This window comes from Scatophagus argus, chromosome 23 (assembly GCF_020382885.2).
Source record: "Scatophagus argus isolate fScaArg1 chromosome 23, fScaArg1.pri, whole genome shotgun sequence".
In the NCBI taxonomy this organism is placed as follows: Eukaryota; Metazoa; Chordata; class Actinopteri; family Scatophagidae; genus Scatophagus; species Scatophagus argus.
This window is the reverse complement of record NC_058515.1, coordinates 1,074,554-1,091,247: the sequence shown is the minus strand read 5'-3', so window position 1 is coordinate 1,091,247 and position 16,694 is coordinate 1,074,554. Positions and strand designations below refer to the sequence as shown.

General features: G+C 40.1%; 2 protein-coding genes across 4 annotated transcripts in view; one reads left to right on the top strand and one right to left on the bottom strand.

The window, feature by feature from the left end:
* eml3 (EMAP like 3) overlaps window positions 1-8,603 on the bottom strand; it is a 44,136-nt gene extending 35,533 nt beyond the window's left edge. The window contains exon 1 of one of the 2 annotated variants that reach the window (XM_046379942.1): window positions 8,303-8,603. In XM_046379942.1, the coding sequence (XP_046235898.1) occupies window positions 8,303-8,327 (25 nt within the window). In that variant the 5' untranslated portion in view covers window positions 8,328-8,603. The remainder of the gene's footprint in view (window positions 1-8,302) is intronic. The other variant, XM_046379943.1, reaches the window with a different exon arrangement.
* A 666-nt stretch (window positions 8,604-9,269) lies between these two features.
* On the top strand, window positions 9,270-14,128 carry ecsit (ECSIT signaling integrator). 2 transcript variants are annotated; one of them, XM_046379944.1, is made up of 8 exons: window positions 9,270-9,418; window positions 9,930-10,090; window positions 10,957-11,359; window positions 11,732-11,955; window positions 12,618-12,675; window positions 12,888-13,036; window positions 13,335-13,440; window positions 13,650-14,128. In XM_046379944.1, exons 2-8 carry the CDS (start codon window positions 9,950-9,952, stop codon window positions 13,928-13,930), a joined length of 1,362 nt encoding a protein of 453 aa, XP_046235900.1. In that variant the 5' UTR covers window positions 9,270-9,418; window positions 9,930-9,949; the 3' UTR covers window positions 13,931-14,128. The 2 variants fall into 2 exon arrangements, with proteins under 2 accessions (XP_046235900.1, XP_046235901.1); XM_046379945.1 differs by having other exon boundaries at window positions 9,286-9,418; window positions 9,913-10,090.
* The last annotated feature ends 2,566 nt before the right edge of the window (window positions 14,129-16,694 follow it).

Genomic DNA, 16,694 nt, shown 5'->3' with positions numbered 1-16,694 from the left:
AGTGGTGCTGGCAGTGGTAATGTGGAGGTTAAAGGCATGCTATGTTGGGTTTGTAAGTTGCTGTTTTTACATACACAATTTAAATGAGGGTGGGGGCAGGGGGGTCAGTGGCTTTTGGAAGGGCCAACACTTCAATGTCTGCTCACTATCCAGAGTCTCTCATCTTTTCATAGCCTGTTTGTTCTATGAAAATGCATGTGAGGACAATTACAGTGAGTGACAGTCCTTTAAATACAGACTCTTCCTGTTTACTAGCCCTCTTCAGACCGCTGGTCAGTGATGTTATGTCAAGTTTGTAAAGTTGGAGGACACGATTCAACTGAAAAGTACGTTGTGGACATCTTCAAGATCAATCGTGATCTAAAATTGCCAGATAGACCGCCCCTGTGCACGCCTATAAACAGCTCACTATTGATTGTTTCTACAGCTAAAATTAAATCAATGATCAAATCAAATCAAATGACAGGCTGATTTTTATTAGAGGATATTATTGGTCTAATACATATTTGTAAACAGGTCAAGGTGCGGCACAAACACACATTACAATGACACCATGGCAGTGCTTATTTCATGCAGTGCAGCATTCCAGCATCCAAACACACACACACACACACACACACAGCGCGCAGATTTCTACGATGAGTGTCTGCTTTTCTTGTTTTCATTTTTCAGTTACAAGCCAGGACTGAGTGTGACTAACAGCTGTGTGGCAACAACTCAGGGAAGCAAGAATATGATCCATATTAAAATTCACAGCAACTGCACTGGCAACCTGATTAATATTCAGACTTCTTTAGGTCAAACAACTACAGTGTTAACACAGCGAAACAATAAAAAATAAAATAAAATTGAACATTATGTCACACTTTTTGGCATTTTTGGTTAGCAATTCAATGTTTTGGAGTCCTCTGAATGCTCCTCTCTGTGCTGCTTTCCACTGACGGTGGTGGCTTCCAACATTCCTGCCTAAAAAAATATCAGCACACAGAAGAACTGACAGGAAATGATGCACGCATGGATATCAATATCAATATCATGAACAGCTCTTACTCATCTCGTCATCCTGGCTCTTGTAAACACTTAATGTTTGGAATGTTTATTTGGCCATGAAAGAATGGTCAAATCCTAAGTACCAAAATATTGTCCTTTTTGTTATCCATTACGTTACCTTCAAACTAAAAATTTATGTGGAGAGCGAGCATTAATCGAACATTAATTTTGGAAGTGAGCCAAAATACAAAACCGTTAAAAAAAAGGCTCCGTCTGCTCGTGTTAAATGACAGACTGTGTATAAGACAAATAAAATAAATAAATAAAAATAATCTCACAGATTATTTGATTGCAATCACAATCCGCAATCTAAACTGCAAACCTTTTCTCAATTTTGAAACGCCCTGTAGATTACAGATTACAGAATTTCTCCGTTTTGCACCATTAAAACACCAGGCTGCATCACACACCGTTCTTCTTTGGCACAAGCTGCTTCGCTGCTAGCTATAACTCATTTAGCATTATCGACAATAAGCCCACACGAAGTGCGAAAACAGAAGTAAGAGGACGTTAAGTTCCACAGTCTCTATGATTCACCTAAGAAGCAGCCTGATCGATCATGATTGATCTCAAGTGTAAATTCAGTCTGAGATATAAACAGACACATTTTGGGCATATTTATTCAAAGCTGGAAGTAGAACACGTTGGATGTAATCAGGCTTCAACACTTGCTGTCTCTGTACCTTTAACGTTACGTGTCATCATGCTCACTGAAATACATTTTTCTCTAATGTTCAAACTTCCATCCAACACAAAAGCGTCCTCCAAGCATCTTAGCAGTGAGTGTTTTGAGCAGCATGAAAAGACAGGTCTGTTTTGTTACATTAAGTTGCGTTTACGGCTCTATATACCAGTAAAACAGTGATAATGTTATAAAACGCAGTCTTTTACGTCTAAAATATTGTCTAACCACTTCTTAATCCAATCAACTATCCGCATGTGTGAGGTGAATTTAATCCAGCCTCAGCAGCAATGAAATTAAAGGGGACTCCTTGCAGGTTTGTAACAAATTATTACTTTATAGTTCAGGTTATGAAAAAAAATGACATCTTCAGCGACATATTGTTAGTGGACCACACCTCCAACGAATGCATGCAAGGATTTAGAGGGTTTGGTGGTATTCAAATGAAAAGCCACAAGTATCCAGTGATCCTAGAAAAAAAGAAAAAGAAAAAGAAAAGGCAGGAGAATTTGATTCCAAAGCAGAAAATACATATCCTCTATTTGATTTTCACTTCTCTGAAAGGCTCAGGGTCATTCCAGGTCTTGTGGGAGGTTGGCAGCCTGACAGCTGCACAGCCACAAACTCTTGGACCGATCGGATTGTTTTGTTGAGTCTCTGTGCAGAGCTATGCACACTCTTTCTTTTCCAACTGGTTGATTTACAAGTTTACAAAAACTTCCACTTTTCATCCAGCTCGAATAGGAGCAGAAGTAGAGTGGAAGCAGCAGGTATAATTAGGCAAACACGTGTTTCCCCTTTACTTGTTATCTACGGCAACATCTGTTTCTAATCTGGGTTTTCTGCTCAAAAAATGAAAGATACTTCTTTTATTTGCATGTAATGAGTCCTAAAATATCAGTATCAGTCTTCAAAAAGTGAACCTCCTGTAAGTTGTCACATATAACATATTCTCACAGTGTCCACCCACTCATTCTCTCTACTTCTCAAAGCTGCGGCATAATGACCTCAACCGCCTACAGACGCCGCTCGTCCCCAAGCACATGACTGGCTGCTTTAATTCTTTGAGTTTGATGCCTCGCCACCTCTCAACATCCTGTACGCCCCTGCACTGGCGTTTAAGGTACCATCTGAGAAGCGAAACGGAGATCAGCATCATCTCTGAGAAACACTTTCTCTTCCCCCGCTGCATGAGAGCATAGCTGCAGCATTTGCATGGTCGAGGTTGTGCAACAGCAGAGCCGCTATTCGCCGCGTGAAGCATCAGTAAAACATTCAATATCGAATGCGGGTTCACGGCCGCACAGATGCACCGAACATGCACCTCTCAGAAGAGAAAAGATGAAAGATGAAAGATGAAAATGACATATTTTGTCATTGGAGGGAACTCACTCCAACGAAATTCGTGCTCTGCATTTAACCCACCCAAGTGACGTGCACACACACCCTAAGCAAGTCATCATGCTGTTGGCATTTGTATCTTAGTGTAAATACACAGCACTACCATTGCAAACAATTCAAAAAATACACTGCCCTCACTCTGGTGGACGCACTGTGGGCGTTTCACTTCTTTTGCTCCATTGTTCCCAGCTTCCCTCCACATATGAAAACACAAGCCCCCATACACACTCGCACGGAAGAGTGGTCAGGATCAGCAGGAGGAGTGTGTTTGCAATGTGCCGGCAGCTTGAAAAGATAGATGACAATTTGCAGTTGATGTTCACGATAAAGTCATTTACTACATCCCATGCAGGGCAATATATAATCCACCTCTACAGGACATTCAGTATTTGGCTCAAGTAGTTCTTTAAAATGATCTAATCAACGTTTAGGAAAGTAAGTTAAGGAAGATCAAATGTGGAACTTGACTTGATGTCCATCCATACAAGCAACACAGCCTCTGCTGCACCAGTTCAGATCATTAATATCTGAATCCCTAAACCTAATTAAAGTGTAAAACTAAATCCCTTTAAGATTTACATTCTTTATTTTTCTCCGTCAGAAGTAAGAAGTCCAGTCCAAGTGACAGATGTCGCAGTTTCCCATCAGCCCTGTCAACATCTTGTTTTATTTTCGTTGATACTGTGCTCACAGTTTTCCCGAATAAAGTTTAATCAAACAAGAGATAATTTATGAAATAGGTGGAAGGTGCGGGGGGGACAGAAAGAAAATATTTTGCCCCAAGGCCCTCCAAACAGGTTAATCAGGCCATGGTGAATGTTGACAGCTCCTGAGTAAAACACTTTGATTTCCGTGTTATGTAAATACCCAGCAATAGTTTCTCATTGTTGCTGCACTAAACATTTTCATTACCAACAAAAGCCAAGCTCATTAACTCTTCATAAGACAGAGATTCAAAGTCAGCCTATGTGGTGCACCTCCTAAACACACGACTGCATTGGAGGATAAAAGCACCTAAAAATAACAGGAGACGGCACATGTGCGAGCTCTCGGCGTTGGCAGCGGGTCAACATTACTGCCACGGATGTGACTGTCACATCAGGCCGAAGCAGACGCAAACGTAACGCAAGACCGTTCTCGCTCGGTATGCAGATAACAGTGAGCCTGTCTGTCGCTGATGGAACATAAATCTCCGCAGTACAATGATCTCACTGAGGTAAGAGCAGTGAGGTTAGAGATATTTAACTATTTATCCTCGATGGCTATGCTTAAATCCACTTGTTTTTGCTCTTTCTGATTTATAAAGCAGCTGAAAAGTTCAACAGGAACTTCAGAGAAAGAGACCAGGGTCGGGTACTAATCCTGAGACAATATCTGCGTTTCAGTACTGATACCCAATACCATGATACCACACACCTCAGTGGATACCTTACTTACCTTGTACAGACAATTGGCAAAAATAGGTACAATTTTCTTAAATCCAGCACTGTCAAACTGTATTGTATGATATTGGCTTTCTGTGCTCGTCAGTTTTTGATAGTCAGTGCTACAGACATAACTCAGCCAGTACCAAGAGGGTTCAATACGCAGCCCTAAGAGACAAGAAACAGTGACTGTCTACCTCCAGACTGAGGCAAAACAGCAAGCCCGTTCTTCTGAAAAGAAGCAGTATTACAACATTCTGGGAAAAACACTGAAATAGCTGCCGCCTGCTGATGCAACTTCCTGCTGATCTGTGCACAACAGGCACTATGTCCCAAAATTTGGTTGTTATTCACAATGAATAAGGACTGCATCAAATTACAATTCTGGTTTTCTTAGTTTTATTTGTCATTGCACTTAGGAGAACATCGAAGGCTCTGATTGGCACACCTGCTCTTGTGAGATCAAGCAGGAGCAGGTGTGATAACCAGACAGGCTGTAATTAAAGTCATAATACACTGAAATTATGCGTAATTGAAGTCAGCATGCCCGCTGTACCCATTTGATTTGAGCGTGCTGTTGACGGACAATGTTGTCCCACAATGCCATGCACACAGGAAACTAGCTACTCACAGCTACAAAACAATGGTGGTGAAACAAAGGATTTAACACTAAATATAAACAGAAAATAAGTATTAAACATTAAAAGCTTTTTGCTCCCTCTAAGTGAAGTTTAACCACATCCAGTTTGAGTGGAATTTCGATCTATACTGCAAAATCTAATCTTAGTACAAAATCATACTAACTGCAGAAATGCAACACAAAATGAGAACCACGTATTATGGAAGTGGCACAATGCTCTTGTACATATTTTCAACTATGTTTTATGCAAGGAATTAGTTGACTCTTCATCCAACAGCACCTTTGTTGAATCAAGCCATTTCAGTATTCATGCTGTCATTTTTAAAGAACATTCAAAACTGTACATGGTAAGAATTAGTACAGTAAAATATGTGCGTGAAAATTAGTTTGCGACTGGGACGTAGATTCGGCGTAGTGTGTGTGTGGTAGATGAAGATCTTTTCTGGGAAAAAAATCTCTGTCACTCAGAGGATGTGATGTAAGCTTCCTATTTGTTTGAAATAAATACGGGTATTACTCGGGTGTAGAAGAGTGCTTGAACTTGAACAAGAGATTCCAAGGATGAATACATCTCAGTCCATATTTGAACTGCTTCATAAGTATAGAAGTGAACACACTGAGGCAGCCAGAGACTCCTGACACCACTCAGTCTCACGAGCAGTTAACTGTGCTCTTCGCTGCTTTTCTTCCACTTTGGTTGCTAAACTGTTCAGCAGTAAACACGTCAGCTACAGCTTACATACACTAAATGCTCTGGCAGTTGTGGTTTGCAATTGCAGTTTTCAAGGTCACACAGTTCATTAGTGTAATCTTCAAAATCGCCTGTTGTCCCTTTATGCTCTCACTATGTTTGTGTTCATTTTCAGGCCAGGAGACTTGCTGTTACATTTTTCTATGTCACCAAACCCAGTGTCCCTCCTGGGGATCAATAAAGTTATCTATCGATTTATCTTTCTGTCTTAGTTAATAATAATGATAGTTAATTATTGAAAATACACACAGATAAAGAGTATCCACTACAACAAGAGATGCAGCAGTATACAAACAGAGTATGGGAACCTTATATTAGCTGTACAAGGCGAATTAATTATAATAATAATAATTAACTAATTAATTAAAGATTTTTGTCTGATGCCATATGTAAAATAACAGTGGAAGGCAATTCAGCACATTAAACATTGATCTAAGTATTTTGGATTTTATTTTGCATACTTTTTACAATATTCTAAAAACATTCTTATTACCACTGTGGCACTGATTTTAGCCATATCACCCAGTCTTACATCAATGCCTTTATTTTAAAAAGCCTTGACAAACAGTAGAGGTGTCTTACAAGCCTGACCTTTTGTCCCTAGAACTGTAGAAAGGCTCTCACCAAACCGCATGTATAAAAACACATATTTACTGGACATAGAAAAATGTTGGATATTGATATCTGCTTGTTGTCAAGGAGTAACTGACCACAACAGTGAGTTGTTCACATCATCTGACCTGTGATATGGTGCAAATCACTCAGCTGACGGACCCTCAGACAGGAAGAGATGGACCACACTCCCACATCAGGTTTTCAAAGTTATTATATTACATTCATTATGAAGAATGAGTATAAGATAATTACCATTTAAAAAAAAAAAACTCTTTCCCCACTGGGAAGAGTGGCAGCCTTCTAATCTGTGCTTTGAACTTGAGCTCCCTCCAGCACTGAGCCACATCAGCCTTGTGCACAGATGCCGGTGAGTGTCCCCATGGGATATTTACTGTTCCCTCGTGCCTTGTCGTCCCACCATTTTACAAGGCAAGTAAACACAACATCAGCACACAGGCTGGAACAGCGTGGCCTACAGATGTGAAACAAAAGCAGCGTTGTGCAACAGTGTTGTGGCTGTGAACAGTTAGCACTGTGGGGGCAGAGCTTCAGAAACTCAGGACTGCTGATTGCTTACAGAAAGTCAGCTCGACTTGGAGAGCAAGATGTGTGCACACTCATTTTTGTCAATTAAATGTAGACTGATGCGCATAAACTCGCGTATTCTGTTAAATAATCACATACGTGTATAGGGCAAAACATTGTGTATACTATACTGTGTGCGCGTGTGTGTGCATGCGCGCGTGTGTATGTATGTGTGTGTGATTCTCTGTGATCTCCTGACAGCTCTGTTGGTAATCTGTCAGTGCGGCTGTTGAAAATATACAGCCAGGACCTAACTATTAGCACCGCAGAACTTCATTTACAAAAACGTTCATTTTAGCAGAACGGAATGTTTAATGAAGTTAACAAACACTGCTGCCGGTTCACATTAATCACAGACGAAAAAAGCAACCAAAAAAAAAAAACCACAGACAGATCACAGACTTCTGACCCTGCGTGCCAATACACAGACAATAGCAGCCAGGCTAACGTTACACCATCACGCGCTAAAACCGAAACTAGCTAGCAGCACAAACTTTAACGAGCAGCTGTTCACTACCGCTTGAGGATACGCGGCAGGTCCTACACTCCTACACACCTAGACGGTTACACAAGCCGTCATTTTGCAACATAGCATGCAGGCATGAATTGTTTGTGTGAATTGTTGTAGGGTGTTGCTGAAGGGTAACTACATAGCTGAATATGACAACGCCAAATATTCAAAAAGCATTGTTTAATTCGGTGTAGTCCAAGCGTCCCGTGAACCACTAAACTTCCTTGAAATGTCAACGTTTTGCAGATGCCCGCTTGTTTTTCACACACTCCTCCTCCATCAAAATATATCAGGGAATTCGGCAACAGGCGCTGCTTATTGCAAAACTTTATTTATCTAATTAAAATCTGTTAAGGCTGCGATGTTAAAGATATATACTGAGATTTACCTTTTAGTTTTGTAAAAATAAATAAATAAATAAAATAAAGCAAGTCATGTTGTCCGAAATATGCAGGCCATGTTTGCCGGAAATGAAAACAATTATTGTCAAATATTTAAAGTAGTTTGAAAGTGTTCCCTCCAGATCGATGTGAGCGGCATGTCCGAACACAGTAAAGTTTCCATAATGCTAACATTTCTCGTAAAACAAAAAAAGAAATCACTACACGTAAACACAAAAGACGTTTCTCGTTGTCATACTCACCCAAACTGTTTGTAGATGAATCCATAATCTGAACTTTAAGTTTCTCTAGGGGTACAGCCTGGACTGAGGTGTGTTTTCCATGCTGAGAGGAGTGTCAAAAGTCACTCACGGGAGACTTGTGTCAAATCCGCACGTTTAGTAACAAAAATACCGGAAATGTGAACACTTTTCATGTAAATAACGCATCATTGTTTGTTAAATAATACAAAGAATGACAAAAAAATCGCTGAACACACGTGGCCCTAAAATGAAAGTGTGTTGTAAGTATAATGAAGGGACAAAATTAAATAAACCTTCCTTCAAAAAAACCAAAAAAACAAAACCAATTAAAAAAAAAAACAAACAAACAAAAAAACTCACGTCACAAGTTTAAAGATTGAAAGCGTTCTCCGGAAGTCCTGTATGTTATTGTGTCTATTTTGACACTATTCGCGAGGAAGACACCGTGCAGAGACGCTTTATGAATATCAAAGGTTCCATCAAAACTGCATCTTAACTCTGCAGCAGCTACAGTCTGCAGTGACTGCTTCAGAGTACCTTGAAGTAGAGTACTATAATGTAGTATGAAACCTGCAACGCAACTTTTTCAGGTTTCACATCACCGCCTGCTTAAGAAAAATCTTTGAGACTGTATTTACTATGTACTTGGAAGGCATTTGTCGCCATCTCGCGGCAGTCGTTTGTAATGCACAGACATCTTAATCGTCAGTGACGACTAATAACGCAACTGGATACTAAATTTTTTTTGTTTGTTTAATTTACCTTTCACTTGTCAAACTTTTGTTCAAATAAATGTATTTTAATATTTGACCTCGTGCTTCTCCACCACACCTTGAGGTAAACTTGGTACGACTTAATATCTGTTGCAAAAATAAGTCGTACTTTACACTGTCGTGAATATCTCTACGTAAATATCTTTACGACATTCAATATCCAAAAAAAAAAAAAAAAAAAAAAGGCTTCGCGGAAAAAGTCTTTGCGCTAATGTTTTTGTTGTTCGGGGGAAGCCAATGTGTGTGGAACCAGGATGTTCAACCGGCTTTTCAATATGGAGACGACCGTGGAGAGTGAGATTTGAAGGAGACTAATCTCTTAGCACGTTCTTCGACTTAATTGGTGGGTATTTGCTAAGGGATATATATAGCTGTGTACATCTAATATGTACCTCAATCATGTATTACAGAATATCAGTTCTTAATAATGATATGACGCTGACATAATGCACTCGCATTACGTGCGAAACTCCATACGAAAATGAGTTATTTTAATGTTTTCGTACTTCTTGACAATTTATACTCCATAGAATTTGACAGAAGAACGATTATGTATGAAAGCCAGGCCACTCTTCCGGTCGGTTTACGCGTATTTATCCAACTTTATGCTGTATATTTGCTTAAATTATTTAAGTTACCCATTCGACTGTTTGTCAGTCATTATCATAATCATCTTTCTCAACAAAATACAAAGTGATGGTGATCGTCACTCTGTATTAAAATAGACTCACCGCCGTACGCGTTGAATTCAGCATAGAAACCCCAGGTTCATGAATTGAATTTCAGAATAATGTACATGTTTATTTGTCGTGCCCCCCCAACCACCAACACACACAGAGTTTTGTTTCCTGAAGGTCAGTGTGATGGAGTTACCATGAAGTGTGGCCGCTGCCTACTCCAGCTGCAGGGCCTCAGGCTGGTGGACTGGTCAGCCAGATCTGCAGTCCGGTGTGGTCCTCTGCTCCAGTCATCCTCCAGCAGTCAGCTCAGCAAGCTGCCTAACAGCCAGCGTCAGGTATACTTAAAGCCTTGTTTTCCACCTAAATGCTTTCAGTATAGTACCTTTGGAAACCATACGCAACCCATAACAAATGTGCCTAATGAAATAATTTTATTATATTATTTTTTAAAAAATGGAACTATGTTTGTGGACTCATGATACTCTCAGCTGTTACCAGTGCACCAGTTTACCTGTGGAATGTTGCAAACAGGTGATTTTGAGCAGTACACAACTTTCCCAGTCTGTTGTTGCCCCCTGTCCAAAATTGTTTGTAACGTTTTGTTGCCATCAGTTTCACAATAAGCATATATTTATGTAAATTAGTGAAGTTGATAACATCAAATGTTAAATCTATTATTTTTGTACTGCTGCCTCAAAAATGAACATTACACTACAGCTCTAATAACGTGACACTGGCTGCTGTATTAATATTTTCTATCTGTTTCATATCCCCTACAACAACCAACTGACACACACCCCTCCAAGTTGATTTTTACTCTCAGGTAATATTTACTCTTTTGAGAATAAAATGTCCCAATAGATGGGGCAGAATAGGCAGCCTTATGTAGCTCTTTGGGAGCCTGGATTATGGTAATGATCACATCTCACACATTCTGCTCGCATAAAGTGGTATTCTTCAGGTTGACAAAAGCAAGTTCTCGTCTGAGAGGGTTAGCTGAATTGACTTAGAGCGCTCACAGGAGCAAGTGTGACATTAAAAAGTAAGAATGGTTTAGGTTATAATTCTGAAAACGTTGCAACAAGACCCAAAGTGTCCTGGTTTCTGAGACTTAAGTGTTTTAGGTGCTAAAACGAAATCCATTGTACACTGTTTCTTAAGTTTAAAGCTTCATGTAACCAAAATAAATGGTCACTTATAGGTGAGGCGTTTCCATGGTAGCCCAGCATATGCCAAGAGTCGACCAGTACCAGCAGAGTTCATCAGTGAGGAGGACAAGAGGAGGGACCGGTCTCTGGTCACCCACGATGATCTGTTTGAGCAGGTGGGCAGCGAGGCCAAAACCAAGGCCACATTTAGCAAAGTGGTGGAGGTCTTCATCAAGGGAGACGTGAGACGGCGTGGCCACGTGGAGTTTATCTACGCTGCTCTGAAGAAGATGCCAGAGTTTGGCGTGGAGAGAGACCTGACCGTCTACAACAAGCTGCTGGATGTTTTCCCCAAAGAGGTGTTTGTGCCCAGAAACTTCATTCAGCGAATGTTCAACCACTATCCCCGGCAGCAGGAGTGTGGAGTGCAGTTACTGGAGCAGATGGAGAACTATGGTGGGTGTCAGAATCAGAATTCCTTTATTTATTATTCCTGAGGGGAAATTCTTTTTTGTACAGACATTTCACTTGCAGTTTTCCCAACCAAGAAAGAAAGTGAAAGATATAAAAATAGGATAAACAACAAGATAAGTATCAATCTAAAAAATACAGGTATTAACGTGTGTAGTATAAATCTAAAAATATAGGTATTTAACTGTCTGGTACAGTGTTAAGTCTGGTGGTGGAATTCCTGGAATGTTTTGGAATTTAAAGAGGGTTTTTTCAGACAGGGATGTGTACCATGAAGATGTCAGGAAAATTTCTACACTTTTCACCAATACAGCAGTGTCTGTCTGTTTTCACTCTAAACAATGTGGTGTGTTTCAGGTATCATGCCTAACATGGAGACCAAAGTCCTGCTGGTCCAGATCTTTGGGGAGAAGAGCCATCCCATGAGGAAGTACCAGCGCATCATGTACTGGTTCCCTAAATTCAAGAACATGAACCCCTTCCCCATCCCCCAACAGCTGCCTGAAGACCCAGTGGACTTGTCTCGTTTCTGTCTCAGTCGCATCGCTAATGACCTGGACGCTAGAGTCACCGTCTATCAGGTACAACCGTACGCTCTGGATTGAACTTAACAAAATTGTTCGGAAAATGTGGGGAAATTAGCGTTTTTACTTGGTTTGAGATGTTCAGATGGATATTAAGCGTTTGCCAGGTCAGTGAGTAACATCCAGTACTCATCATTACAAGCTTCATATAGAGAGACTGGCCAAACCTACATCATCTCTAACTTCTGTACAGGTGTCTGCCATAGTGAAAGGAATGGCAAAATACAGTGGTGGTCTCTGCATCTGTAATGCATAACTTATGTAATCGACATACGTAAACATAGGACAGTGTAGTCCACACAGCCTGTAATGCAAGAAATTTTTACATCCATCCCCTCGACCCCCTTGAACAAGCTGGTGACCTTGGTCTTGGGCTTGTGGGAAATGGTGTTTGTAGAATGACATTTTAACCAGAAATAGTACAAAATAATAATAAAAATAAATAAATAAAATCAAAGTTTACTTTGTTTAGTAAATTTTGTGGTCAAACTGCCATGGCTGAGAATGAACTTCTATGCTTCAGAAGATTGCATAGATTTTGAAACATGAACCATCTCTGTCCACGACCAAACATGTAATGTTGAAAGTTCATTTTGTCACCAATTACAACATCTGTCTTTGCTAAAAAATGATGTCTTTTTATTTGCTTTTCCCACTAGCTGCCATGTACAGACATTACAGAGAGTGGAGAGCAGGTCTCACCTCCACATATAGTAGGTATGGAAACCTATTTACTGCTGCAATTTCTCAGAAAAATATCATATGTTGTATTCTTTGACACATGATCGCACTAGGTGATTTTAAGGCTACATGGAACGGAAAGCAAAGAATCATCAGTAAGAAACCGACAAACTGCGTTCTTAAAAATATTATGCATTCAGACTTTTGCTCCATGTCTTTGTTTCCTTTCCTTCCTGTGTTGACACCAGGTATCCAGAGTCCCAGCCAGATGGAGCTACTGGCCAAGCATAACCCAAGCAGGCCAGTGTTTGTAGAGGGCCCCTTCCCTTTGTGGCTGAGGAAGACCTGTACATACTACTACATCCTCAGAGCTGACCCCACACCGCCGGACGAGAAGGTGGGGAAACTCCTCTCTTATTATTATCTGTTTGTGTATTCATAACAGTTAATAAATATTAGTCGGTTGAACTAAATTCAGTTTTTCAGTAACTTTACTCCTGCCTTGTTTTACATACATTAAAAGTCACTTTTCTCATATCCTATGAGTTTTATATTTCAAATGTGTTTCTTATTCCACGAGACCGTCTTTGGCTGAGTCTAAACAGAGAGAGCACATGAACTAGACAACAGCTCCTCAATTAATTTGTTGTCTGACCGGCTCACTGAACATGTCTGAACTGTTTGTTCCCCTTCAGGTAGAGGAGCCCTATGATCCAGAGAGGTGTTTTGGCTATCCTCTCCAGCTAGACCTGGATTTGGACCGTGACCTCGGGGATGATGAGAGCTTCAGTGTGGAAGACTGTAAGATACTGACACTGCAGCTGCCAAATTGAGTGTCTTGATCATATCCTGTCTTTAACTGGTGTTCAGGGCTGATATGGTTCAATTAACACCCAAATTAATGCAGATCTTGTCAGTTCTTGGTTGCTTTTCATCGTGCTCTGGAGAATAAAAGCATAGGAAATCTCAGACTGATTGTGTAATGCAGCTCTTGTGTGTCTTGTATCCAGTGGATGAGGGTCCAGTCTTTGCCATGTGTATGACCGGCCAGGGTGACCAGGCCACCCTCAACCAGTGGATTTCTGGCCTCCAACAGAACAACCCCATCCTGGGTCAAGTCCCCACCATATTTCGTTTGGACACCGGGCCCAAGGAGCTACAGGGGCCTGCTGAAACAGAGTCGGGACACCAGCACGGCCCAGGAGAAGAGACAAAGGAGAGACAGCCTGCAGAAGAACCTGAGGTTGCAGTAGAAGATGAGCTGAGGAGAAGCCAGAGGATGAAACAATGAACAGACTGAAAAAATATCTTGATATACTGTATGGTATATGGCTGATTAAAAGCATATTTCTGTGCTGAGTATGGGCTAAACTAGTGTGAGGTACTGGTTTCTTTTAACTAGAGGACACACGCTTAGTAGAAGAGGAAGAGGACTCTGAATAATGTTGGTAAGGTTCAGTATTCAAATAAATAAAAATTAAAAACTGTGCTCCTTCATTTTAGTCTGTCAAAGGTCATATAAGAACTGTCTCCATTACAGAGTTTGTCCACCAGGGTGCCAGGGTTGATTTTTACACTGTAAATGTCTTACGCAAAACTCATCTGACAGATGGAGGATTGATTGATACCAATGACATTTTTTTTTTAATTTTATTTATAGTTTTAATAGCTTCAGCAAGCTTAGCTTAGCTTAGCTCCGTCTGGAGGTAACCTTGTCCACTCACCAACTCCTCTAAGGCTGTCTGATTAACATGCTGTATCCAGCTTGTTTAATCTTTACGCAAACAGAAATATAAAAAGGCATTTTGTGGTTTTAGGGAGGTGGAATTGTTTCTTATTGAACAACAGTTGGGTGCAGTGACTGTGCGGTGGAGCCTTGCCATCATGGTGAGGATGCTGTAGACTGATGTATGTGTACAGACCACAACACTTTGTTACATGTTGAAAAAAACAAGATATGGCATGTTAATTTGTGAACTGCAGAGGTGCTGGTAGAGCAGTTACCTAATGCCATCAGTCTTAATCCTAAAAATGCTTGTTCATGTTGTGTTATTTATGGAAGCCCATTTATGCCAGTGTGATGGCTCCAGTATCCATTTACAATTATTCATGTTTTTTTTTTTTAATTCAAAATTGAGTTGGCTACCTTTTCTCTGAGGACCTTTAAACACCTGTCAGTTTTATTACTTCCACCAAGGAGTTCATGCTTTTAGTCTGGTTTGTTGATTTGTCTGTAGGCAGGATTACTGAAAAACTGCTGTCTCATCTTTCGTGAAACTTTAAGGGTGTAGCATAAACCAAAAAAGAACCCATTTAATTTTGGAGCACAGCCAAATCACCATGCAGGTACAAAAATTATTCTTTACTTTTTCAGAATAAGTGGGATTTAGTTGCCGGTTGGCCCTTCCTACCTAGCTATAGAGCTAATGGTGATCAAGGGAGCTAGATCGTGAAGCAGCAACGATGAATGATGCTGCATGATGTCAGTCAGGCAACAGAGCTGCAGCTCATTATACGCCCATGACACAGAAAGAAGAAGAGGCAAACAGAGATATAACTTCCCTGGTCTTTACATCACAGTTGGGTATTACATGCCCACGACCCAAAGCCTGATGCTGAGAAACATCCCTTTCATACACTTTCTGTAACAAATCATCTAAAAGCAAATATCAGACAGGGGATCCTGGGACAAGATCTTATCAAACAGATGTCTGATTTGCATTAGTTTAGGGGTATTTCATTTGAAAAAGTTTAAGAGCCTCTTTCATAGAAGAGAAGACCATTGTCCTTGGCCAGGTTATGCGCTGTTCAGGTGCTTTAATGAGAATTATCCCAAAATCAGATAATTCTGACAATTCTGTGTAGGACCTATGACTAGAATTCAGTTGTTTTAACAATATACATAGTAAATTTGTCATTGATCTGTTAACCAGCACAACCTGTACCAAGTGAACAGGTGAAAGAACTGTAATCTCAGAATAACTAAGATTAACAATCACATAGCTCAGAAAAAAAAGCTATAGCTCTCTTCATCCTTTTTAAGTGGTAATCATTCTTTTATAACAAACCCATTGTGTAAAAGCCGAAGAGAAAAACAGAAGGGATGGATATTTACATTTTGACAGGAAAAACATTTAAAATCATCTCTACTCAATGTCAAGTGTCTTACTCTTGAAATGACTGTAACTTGTCAGTCCATATAATATTCAGTTGATATTATGTGATCCTGCAGGTGCTCCAGTTTCCCCACCATCAAAACATGTGAAACATAAGACACAAAACATATTTGTTAGGTTAATTCTTCAGTCAGTGCCACTGACCACACCACTAACTGGAATTTGGTTTTAGTCCCAGACTGGACTTGGCGCTGTATGGTGGCTTCCCCCTGCTCTTCAGGAATGGGTGAAATACAAGTTTCATTACATTGACATTACATTAAAGGAACGTGTTTAAATCTGCACAGACTGTGATGCTAAGTTTCCAATTTCTATTACCAATGACAATGGTTTTTATCTTTCTTTCTTTCTTTTTTTTGGAAAAACTTTGTAAAAGTGCAACACTGAATCACTTGGCTAAGTTTGTTTGGGATATTCAAGGAGGCTATAATTATTTTTTATATTTAAAGCAAAAGACAATGACAATGTGAAAGGAGTCAGGTTCATAGTAATGAAACCACAGAATATTAGCACTTGAGTCTCCAGTTCAGCTCAGCTTTATAACGCTTTACAGTTAGTTTCAGCTGAGTTTAGCCACCACTCTCATAGTATTGTTATCAGCTGCAGGAGACAGCTGTTTTAAAAAAAAATGCTCCAAAAACTTACTGTACATTCCCTGGTCAGCACCACACAGCAGACAGAGACCAAGAGATGAATTTAGATTTAGATTTAGTTAGATTTAACAGCTTAGGAGCCAAAGTTACCTCAGAAAATGGTGGAGACCAAAACAGAGGTAAAAGATAGTATGTGAGGGGAATAAAAGCAATCAACTTAGTAGTGTAGCCTATATAATAAGTCTTTTTTTCACTGCTCCCATGTGACCAAAAACATAATTAGTTA